Source organism: Montipora capricornis, chromosome 9 (genome assembly GCF_036669925.1).
Source record: "Montipora capricornis isolate CH-2021 chromosome 9, ASM3666992v2, whole genome shotgun sequence".
NCBI classification, from domain to species: domain Eukaryota; kingdom Metazoa; phylum Cnidaria; class Anthozoa; order Scleractinia; family Acroporidae; genus Montipora; species Montipora capricornis.
This window is the reverse complement of record NC_090891.1, coordinates 24,096,163-24,106,463: the sequence shown is the minus strand read 5'-3', so window position 1 is coordinate 24,106,463 and position 10,301 is coordinate 24,096,163. Positions and strand designations below refer to the sequence as shown.

Here is a 10,301-nt window from a genome sequence, read left to right as displayed (position 1 = left end):
TTCGTAAGCAATGTTACGTTTATTCACTCTAATGTACTACGAACAGCAAGAAGCACTGCATGAACAACCAAATAAATTCGAAGCACTGCATGGAACAACCAAATAAATTAAAAGATTGACGACAAATCATTGACTTTTCAGAAAGAGGGCTGCCCCACACTGGGTCCACCGGGCATGACTGCCTCCACACGGCATCTTGAAACATGTAACTGTTTTGTCACGGTCGGCATTGTAGTAGATTGGCACCGAGATGCACTCACTCGCTGGATAGGGGTCACCGGTATCCTACAAAAAATCACCATCAACAAATAAGTTTTCACACTGTTGGACAGCATATATGTAAATCATGTTTCTTAGCAAAAGATCATCGCAGATCACGAAAAGTACTGAATTAACAAACTTAAGAAGTTGCCATAATCAAGCATGATTTTCCTTTAAAACAACTGCCGTTTCTATACCATTTTTTCAGCCTCGTTAAGGTCTTGGAAAAGGTAAATTTGGGCGTCTCGCTCAAATTTTTGTGCTTGCAAGTCTTGAATCGGTGGGCTGTGAAGTATATCTTCCCGAAAATAAAATTCTGAAAAATTAATTTTAAAACCGCTAAAATCGCTATTCTTTGTTTCCCGCCATAATATCCGCGCGAAAAATGATTGACGTACCATGTCAATCACACGTGAAAGGATTGGGTGTCAATTGACAGCCTTCACACGCGATCTCTTACCTTAGTACGTGCCCGAACGCTGATTGGCTCAGCATAACTGGCTTTCAAGTAGGGGACGGAATTATTCAGCAGACCGTGAACTGTACGCGAACTCTTCAAGCTCGATTTTCTGGCGCTTTATTTTGACGGCAAAATTACAACTTGTCGGACCTCCTGTCCCGACGGGTTTTAAGATATTTTTGAAACTCCAGACTGACTTTTTTGCGATACGTACCTTTGGTACCCAGGCTACCGCAGCAGTGGGGATTGCAGAAACACTAGGCGAGTCTCGTTGGTTCTCTGTCAGAGTATTGCCGTCAAAGCTGCATCCTTCCAACTGAAGCCCTCCCAACTACAAGGGGAGATCACGACAAACAAGTAATTGAAATTCTAATTGAGACACTGGACACTGGAATAAGGTTATCATAAGTCAGTTTCAAGTCTTAGAAATTTACATTTGATAATGACTTTGTATGCCACAAGAGAATAAAGCATGAAGTTTTGATTGTTAAGGCAACTCTATGTTGGCTGGCAGAAATCGATATGGAACAGGGAAGCAGGTTTGGCGTAGTGATGAGAGAATTCACCTTTCACCAAAGTGCAAGGGACGAGAAAGGATGCGCCTATTCAAACCTTAAGTTGGCCGTGTGGCTGCTGCACGGTCAACGTCTGAATAAACGCACCTCTTCCCGTCACTTACCCAGAACCTGTTCTCGTTTGTCCTTGTAGCTCAGTCGGTAGAGCAACTGTGATCAAGTGCGGAGGTCGTGGGTTCAATTCGCATCCTGGTCAGAGTCTTTCTTTGTCCTTGTGTGAGGCCATGATTACAAGTTGCATGGGAATAAAGATAGCACATTAAAATTACACCCTAGGAGATATTCCATATTTCAAAGTAATTTTCAAAAAGCACCGCTCAATGGGGGCAAACTTGACCCTAAGGAAACCTTAGTTCTAAACATCGTTTGGCAGATAGATTACAAGCAAATCACCGTCGGGTGTGATCAAAACGAGCAAATGTCCTCAGGCCACCCTACCCCCGCCCTACGCACTGTGCAGTCCAGTACAAACCTTAACTGTGAACTTGGTTCCCTGGATCTGTGACTCTTTCCACGACACTGCGAGCTTTAAACTGTCGATTGATGTCTTCATTGCTCTGTGACAGTACAACAGTAAACGATGAGATAGGTGAGAAGAATGGGATCAAACTAAAGAGATTAATTCACCCATAGAGCGCTTTTCAATTGAGTGTCGAAAGTAAAATTAGTGAATTGCTTTGGTTTTGCATTACTTCACTCAGCGATTGGTTCAAAGTTCTGGCGCCACTTTTTCAACCAATCAAAAGTGAAACCAAAACCAATCGTGGCTCGCGTGTGCACATTTTCCCGCGCTTTGTGTCGGTTACGTGTAATTACTTCGAGTTTTGATTGGTTTACTGGACTGTATCCGTTCTTTTTGATTGGCCAAAGTAATTCCTTTGGTTTTGGTTTTACGACATTCGATTGAAACAAGTTCTATGGTTTTATTTTAAACAGGTCTCGGAAGATCCTGCAGATGCCCTTGGCTTTCAACAAAAACAAAAACAAAACAAAAAACGTCATGAAGCAACAAAAACAAATTGAGACGAAATCCGATAGAAAATCGAGCAATTTCAGTTTATAGCGGACAAAAATCCGGTACCAGAATAATGTTAAGTATTTTACAGCCCTTTTTACATTTTCTTTAAGCTAAAGATATAAATAATTGCCTGAAATAACACCGAAAACAATCTCCCATGGGAACGAGAAATTGCAATACGATGTATATAATCTTGGTACTAGGGTTGTGTCCATTTGTTACTCGAACTTCTGGTGGATTCCGTCTTAATCTTTATCAGCGTGCAAAAAAAAAAAAAACTGATTTGCACAGTACCAAGCTTTTCAAAATAACTACAACGCTGATCAAAGTATGGAAGAATAATGTGGCCGATTTGTGCACGAAAAGACGTTGCTAGTGACCGTCTCACGGAAAACCCTTCCAATAAGACGAGATAGTGTCAAGCAACGAGCCTGACAAACAAGTTGAATTTGGTGACATTACAACCTCAAGCTAGTAAGGCCGTTCGCACTGAATTACAATCGTTTTCGGAGCGTTCACAGTTGTTCACTCAGCGCATTTCATAAATTACCCCGGATTTTTTACTGGTGACCAGCGAGATCAGTGTGAAAAGCCCACATAGATAAACGAACACTTCTATCTTACCTGGCAGTTTGCTGCCGTAGCGCATTGAGAAAGGTGTCAGGATGCAACAACTCGGAGAGGTCCAAGACGTCCTTTAACAAGGAGTTTGAGTTGCACTTTTCCACCCAGGAGCCTAAGGCAAGCGTCTTGGCGACCAAGGCTCGCAACCAGTGAATAGGATCTTCAGGACCCTCCAAACGACTGCTCCAAGACAGAGGTACCTTGAAATAAGAGAGGAAAGGATATGTATACACAATAAAATAAGAACTTTGCATAAGTCTCGCTCTAAACGAGAGGGGGGGTTGCCGAACCCCATTCCAAGGGTTTTCTTCGCCCCCAAAAAGCCCTGGAAGCTAGGACAGGGACCAGGTAAGGCTTTTGAAAATTGATGATATTGCCAATCATTTCACGATTCGCGTTTATTGGTCCTTTTGGATTGGGAGGGTGCACATCAGTGCTTAAGGTAAACGATCATGTCTCTAACTAGTATCACTTACCTCTTGTCTAAGTAGCGAACCGGCAAGAACCTGAACTTCAGCATCTAACAACGCAGTTCCTCGAATGACCTTACTGAGGGAGGAGAGGGACGCGTGCACGATTTGAACCAATCGGATGGCATTGTATCTCTCCAACTGCACAAATGAGGTCACTGGTGATTCTTCCCCAGTCTCTGTCGGTGCTGTGACTTTCATCTGAATAAGTTGGGATCCCTTCATAACAAACAAAATGCAAAGTAAATAAATTCTACGAATTTTTCATGGCAAAGTAAGTTTCGTGACAGGGGCGGATCTAGAGGGAGGGGGACAGAGGTTTCACACCCTCAACAGTCGACATAGCAAAGCACTCGTCGTGGTTGCTGCCGAGTGCCTGATGTTTTTCCTGGCTTCGAAAAGAAAGTCCCTCCCCAAACTCCAATGCAATTGTTTAACTTGATAATAGCGATATCTTTCCATCGACAAAGATTTGTTAAATTCCAAAACTCAGTCTTGGCTTCAAAATGAGGGAAAGCCGAAAGCGAACGCACCTGATTAAGTTTTTTCCACAAGTTCAGAATTGGCGACAATTCGGTGGACCACCTTTCTTTGTCAAATTTGTTCGCTTCAAGATCAGAGCGCATCAGCACCTTAAGCTGACTTATCACCTGCACAATCGAACAAAACATAACGTTTAACACTTGCAAAGATTAGTAGTAGTAGTAGTCGTAGTAGTAGGTAGTAGTAGTAGTAGTAGTAGTAGTAGTATCAAGCCTTATTTACTGTTCACTTCTCTAAAAATGCTCTAAAAAGGCACCTACACTAAAACTAAAAAAAAAACATATCTATATTTTTAAGAAAACTGTCCTATCATTAATTATAAAAAAACTAAAAATCAACTCAGAATGTATTATATAACTAAAATAGGTTATACCACAACACCCTCAAGGGAATCCTCGGTTCAAAGCAAGGGCAGACTTGAAAGAGTTGAAATTTGTCTCGTCTTTTAGTTCAATTTCTAGGCCATTCCACATGACTGCCCCCTCTATGGCTAAAAGCTTGCTTAGCAGCTTCAGTACGGGGCGTAGGTACAAAAACATTGTTTGAGGCACCTCGTAGGTTATAGGAATGAACCCTGGAAGTTGGTTTGAAAAAGTTCTAAAAACTCTCAGGGTAAAGGTTATCTTGTATTATAATCACTCAAAGTTATAATTCTCCCAGCCCTGTTTTGCAATCTCTGGAGTCTGTCACACAGGCCCTTTCCCATACATCCCCAAACCTCGGAGCAATAATCACAATAAAGGAGCGATCAAAGCCTCGTACATTCTTAGTAGGGAGTGTAGTAACAGAAGGGGCTATTGCAACATTGTTCCAAGAAGAAGAGAGGCCCTAGGAAGCGGACGATGGGGCTGCCGGACTTTGTTATTGCATTAATGCCGAGGGGAAGCCACAAGAAATGCTTATTTTAAGAAACTAACAGTTGACGTTGTGGACGGCTTGTTGGTGATGATGTGGCGACAAAACCATGAAACACCTGGCTTTAGTCACCAAAATTCAAATTAACCTAAGTGTAACCCTAATAGTGCACGTGGTGTAAAAGAGTTTAAGGAAGTGAGGACTGTAAATATCCTTTTTGAACTAAAACATCGGTGGTCTGAATATCACGGGATCTAGGTAATTCAATACCATAAATAAACGCAGTGATCTATATGAAAGTAAATCGTGGACAAACCTGCGAGCTGATGATCCTCTGTGACGAACGTTCGATATTTGCAGGCAACCCAAAGAACGAAGGTTTGTCATCTTCTGGAAGGGAGTTGATAATTTCCACGTAATCCTAGGATTAAAAAAACGCTACGTGAATGAAGCAAGGACCTGGCAGAAATGACATTTTCAAGGTACATTACTAGATGAAACCCTCTATTCTGAAACGCTACAACTTTAAATTTTAAGCAACACATCAAGTAAAGGAATCAATCAACTTTCCTCTTGTGGCAGATCTAAAGCTTATAAGTTTAACAATGGGATGGGCTAGAGGGGCCGACTGTTCTATCAACTCGAACTTGTCGCGAACTTTCATTGAGATGCAAATGGGGAGGAAAATGGATGAACGCCGACATAAGTGTCCCAGTCACGTATACGATCCGATGCTCATATGGCAAAATTAACACAACATTACCAAACTGACAAAATCCTTCTTAATTCAATGGAAATGCGTAAGTCATCAAGTACAAAAACAGAAGAGGGAAAATTGAAGAAATTGTGCGAACACTTTTTAATTAATATGTTCATTTTCCGCCTCGTTAGTTTTGTAGTAGTTTAGTAATAGTCCTCGAGTAGCGAAAAGCGTGACGCTTTCTTTCGTTTTATTCCCAAATAAAGATTTCTTCAACTTGCATTTGCAAATTTTATGATTGCCTTTTCTGTCCGACTAGTTGGGTGATACTAAAACAATTAGACTCTTCGCCCTCAAGGGCCACGGGTGAATAGGCGATAGATGATGTTTGATATCACGAAACATTTATCATTAGAAGTCACATTAGAAGCGCGCGAGATGGGTCTGGGTCTAGGCCAGGTTACAAAGTGAGGGGGGCGCAGAGTGGGAGAGATCCTTCTTTTCCGCCCCCTACCAATCGTTCCAGACCTATCCAACGTGCTTCCAATATGGCATCTAATGATAACAACACCATCCTCTACTGCCTCCGCGCAGGCTACAAATATGTCCGTTCATCAACCCGGCTGAAATTCACCATGTCCCCAACAACAACACGGATTTCGTCAAGCGCTTACTCTGTGATGGCAAGAAGTAGGTAGAGAGACATTAGGAATGACTTTCTTGGGTCTTGTTGATCGGCCTCCGCCCTAAAAGCGGAAGAACAATACCATGTAATTATCAAAAGCAGACCGCTTGACGAAAGAATTAATCAGTGATCTCCAGTTTGCCCGCAGCTCAAGGAAGACCATGAAATAAAAGGCCCCGAGAAATCAAGTCCTGCACTCAACTAAGTTGCGATTTAAGAATAACACTTAATGTATGTTGTTGAATGTGGCTAAACGAAATTTAGGTAAAGTTAAAATCAAGGGATTGCTGGCCAGCAGGGTTACAAACTAAAGCTATTGGGGGGGGGGGGGGGGTACCCTTTGCATTCTCCAGAGGCGTTTACTAGCTCAACGTTGCAGATCGTTGCGGATCTTTCAGCCAGTGCTTTTTGGCTCGTCTTTTTTGCTCCCACGCACCTCTCCCTCTGGCAGGAATGGAGTGGTAAGTATTCCACTGACTGCTGCGTCAGTGTGACAGGCGCCAGTTGGTGGACTGTGGTAGCCTTACCATGTCTGCCCTTCGTGGTGTGTGGACATGCGCGTCCAGCACGACTCTTTCAGGCGCCTGATCCCAAGCTCATCTTCCCGATGAGTTAAACTGAACTTTACGAGCAACATTAGTATTCTTCATGAGATGTATCTTTTGAATGTTGACTCGGGGATACTCGGGAAAAGTCGGGATAGTCGAAGCCGTTTCATGATCATCCGATTACTAAGCTTGAATGCTCTACCACTGAGCCACAGGATACTCGTGCGAGCTTAAAAGCCATGTAGCTAAGTTCAGTTCACAACTGTCCTGCCTTACTGCTAAGACTGAAATCACAAGTGTAGTGAACAAGGTAAAGATTAAGTGACTTGTTTAGCTAAGGCTCACCTGTCCAGGAAACACGGCTTGTTCAAAATACTGCAGCAGATAAGAGCGAAGGACCTCGGCATCAAACGTATTGTCTATACGACCACCGTAAATGGCGTTCTCAAACAAACCGTGCACGAATTTCCATCGAACATTCCCTGAACCTATGTGAGACAAAAAATCAAATCACTAACAACAACAACAACAACAACAGTGTTTTCTTTTACTAAAATTTTAGGAAAAGACAAAGTGAATCCGACTATTCCCAAGGACATTTACCGAGCTTTAATTTTACAATATAGTAATACCAAAATTCAACTGATCAAACTACCCTCCTTTCCCGAGAGCTACTTAAGAACTGCTTTGAAAAATGTCAAGCTTTTTCTACGCAAAGGTTAATGAACATATACAAGTGGTACACCAATTACTTAATTCGCGGGAGTGTAGTTTCAAATGACTGTTTAAGTGGCCTTTTTTCTCCACAAGAAAATTCTTAAATTGTCTGAAGAAGAAGCAAAGGTACGAATATTATTACACTCGTTAATGTTTTCAATTGAGTGTTCGGTTATTTGGCTTAAAATTCGTGCACCACGATTCCAGCCAATCAGAGAAGGAAGCAAAGCCAATCCAAAAATGACCCGCTCGAAGTCATTCTCCCGCGTTTTGCACCGGTTGCTTTTCCATAAATCAAAATGGTAACTACTAACTTTGGCTTTTCCTTATAGTGCTACTACGAAGAAAAATAAATTCGTTCTCGTTTTTCAACACATTTCGAAAATACTTGCGTTGAATATTGAACAGACGAAAATTTTTGTCGTAACTTCAAGATGAAGGTATTTTTATTTTAACTTCACTTTTCGGTCCGCCATTACCCGGCGCGGTTCGTCAATCCACCCTGATTTATTCCCAGTATATTTTTCATACCTGCTGCCGTGCACAGTCTGTCAATGATGTCAGCGCCTGCTCGCAAGTCACCGAAAGCGAACTCGTAAAACTTTGTCCAACCCTAAAGAAGCAGCAATAAATCTTGTTCAGCCAAGACAAAATAAAGTGGCGGTGCCAATAAACGGAAATTTCCCAAATTGCTAATAAAACTCATTCGCCAATCTGCGACATTCACTTCTTGTTTTGAAGAGTAATAATTAAGTTCGATTGACGTATGTGAAAAGAAAATAATCGGTCGGCATTTTATATGAACACTGTCAAAACTTAGACTTTTTGAAGTTGCTTGGTACCATCTTACTACTGAGAGACGAAAATAAGAAAGCGAGGAGAGAGAAAAGCCACAAAATAAGAATCCTTCAGGTGAAAAAATACAAGAAGACATTTGCGTGAAAACTCAAGCACAACAACTTGCCTCCCCCGACCAAAAGTAGAAAAATAAAGCACTCAGACGCCTGGAGACGTTTTGAAAGTAATAAAACAAAACAAAAAAATGGTTTCAATATTAAACATTCAGTAAAAGCTAAATCATGTATGGTGAAACGCAATTGCAAGGAGCGGGAAAAGGAACGGCGCAAATTTCTATAAGTACGCAGAAAACTTTACGCCGAAACTCAGAGCTGACGAAGGGGTAAAAAAACATAATACAACTTTGTTTAAACGAACTCTTCACCTGTGGAATGTAGTTTCTGCGTTCCTGGACTATCGCATGGAACCAGGCCAACACAAACAGCGCCTGCGCTCTGATTGATGATTTACCGCGGCTAATGAACTCTGGACTCCAAGAATCGTAGGTGCGTTGGAGATTTTTCTTGATTCCCGGCGGAGCCTGAAGATTAAAAAAAAGGAAAGTGAGAGTGTGTCATTTTATTAATTTCCTAAACAGTGAGAAAGATTATGACTGGGATGGATACTCGAAAATAAGGTGAGACACTTTGTGATACGTTACGTGGCAATACCTGACAACCTCAGTGTTAACCCGCTTTGGCAGATAAACAGCACTCTGTTTAGGAAGAGACTAACTTCTGGATTAGGCACTGATCTCTAGTGATTAGGGTAAAGCGCTGACTCGAAATGGTTAGCTTTCATATCTTTTTACAGATTTTTTTAAACTTAGTAAAACTTTAGTAAGATCGTTTGGCTCTTGATATCATGACACAAAACTAAATGTCTCACCATGTATTTTGGAGAATCCATTCTAATCACAAATATCAAAATTGCCCCGGGTGTAAGGGAATCTCTACTGCATGACGTCATAGTTTACAGTTTGTTTCGCTAGCATACGAGTTTGTTCACAGAATGCATCATGCTATTTACAAGTTGACTTCAAAAGGTACAAGAACTAATTAAACTTAGTTAAATCTCCAGTTTTAAGCCTTTTAGCTTTGATAACGAGCTAGTTATTAGCCATCCAAAACTGTCAAATTATTGGGCGGCAAATGCGCAGATGATTCCATACATTCTTTGTAAAATTCCGAATTTTCAAAGCATCAACGCTGAGTCCACCTCACTTGTAACGGCAAAAACAATTTTGCCTGGCTTAAACAATGATTCTTCGAACGCTATGATGTTTTTCATTGTTTGTTTAGTACAAGGCTTCACAATATTTAAGCACAGTTATTTACAGGCTGTAAATAACCGTGCATATAGGGATTCTTTACTCTCCGAGTGAAACCACATACGATACCGAGTTTCTTTGGTCTACTTTGTATTCTAACCTCGTAAGTGACTTTCAAGCTGGATTGTAGGAGAATTGTTGGAAACTTTGGATGAGACTCGGCAGTCAACCACAGACGGAAGTTCTCATGAGGCTCCAAAGAATTGAGTTCCTGTAGAAGCAAATGACACAAGAGAAGCATTGCATATTGCAGACATACATCAAAACATGATGACAAAAATTGCCTCTTAAAAAAGCTGATTAATAATAATAATTATCATTATCATCATTATTATTATTTCTATGGTGCAAATTAGCATGAAAATATGAACAAATGCGTTTTACAAAGTTGAAGCTAAAAACACTCAAAAGTTAAAAAAGTCAATAAAACTCTTTGAAACATCAAGAGCTATAACTTGTATAAGCTTCTCCAAATAAAAATGTATTCCATTTGGACTCAAAACGAATACACCAAAAACGTATTTACAAAAGACTCAACGAAGAGGAAAACAGAATCTAACCAAAACCAAATAGGGTAGATTAATAACAAAAAATGACGTTTGAAAAAGAAACGAAAAACGGCCATTTTGCATACTCTCATACCTTCCCCTTATGAAGAACATTGTGTAGTGGCGTCGA

The 10,301-nt window shown here is 40.9% G+C and overlaps 1 protein-coding gene across 1 annotated transcript in view; it reads right to left on the bottom strand.

The window, feature by feature from the left end:
• LOC138017085 (cytoplasmic dynein 2 heavy chain 1-like) overlaps positions 1 to 10,301 on the bottom strand; it is a 108,866-nt gene continuing 98,565 nt past the window's right edge. The window contains exons 65-76 of the mRNA XM_068864283.1: positions 9,724 to 9,834; positions 8,679 to 8,834; positions 7,988 to 8,069; positions 7,085 to 7,227; positions 6,181 to 6,252; positions 5,123 to 5,227; positions 3,942 to 4,058; positions 3,415 to 3,627; positions 2,939 to 3,138; positions 1,769 to 1,853; positions 936 to 1,052; positions 1 to 285 (exon numbers count right to left, since the gene is read on the bottom strand). Of these exons, the coding sequence (XP_068720384.1) occupies positions 127 to 285; positions 936 to 1,052; positions 1,769 to 1,853; positions 2,939 to 3,138; positions 3,415 to 3,627; positions 3,942 to 4,058; positions 5,123 to 5,227; positions 6,181 to 6,252; positions 7,085 to 7,227; positions 7,988 to 8,069; positions 8,679 to 8,834; positions 9,724 to 9,834 (1,560 nt within the window). The 3' untranslated portion in view covers positions 1 to 126. The remainder of the gene's footprint in view (positions 286 to 935; positions 1,053 to 1,768; positions 1,854 to 2,938; positions 3,139 to 3,414; positions 3,628 to 3,941; positions 4,059 to 5,122; positions 5,228 to 6,180; positions 6,253 to 7,084; positions 7,228 to 7,987; positions 8,070 to 8,678; positions 8,835 to 9,723; positions 9,835 to 10,301) is intronic.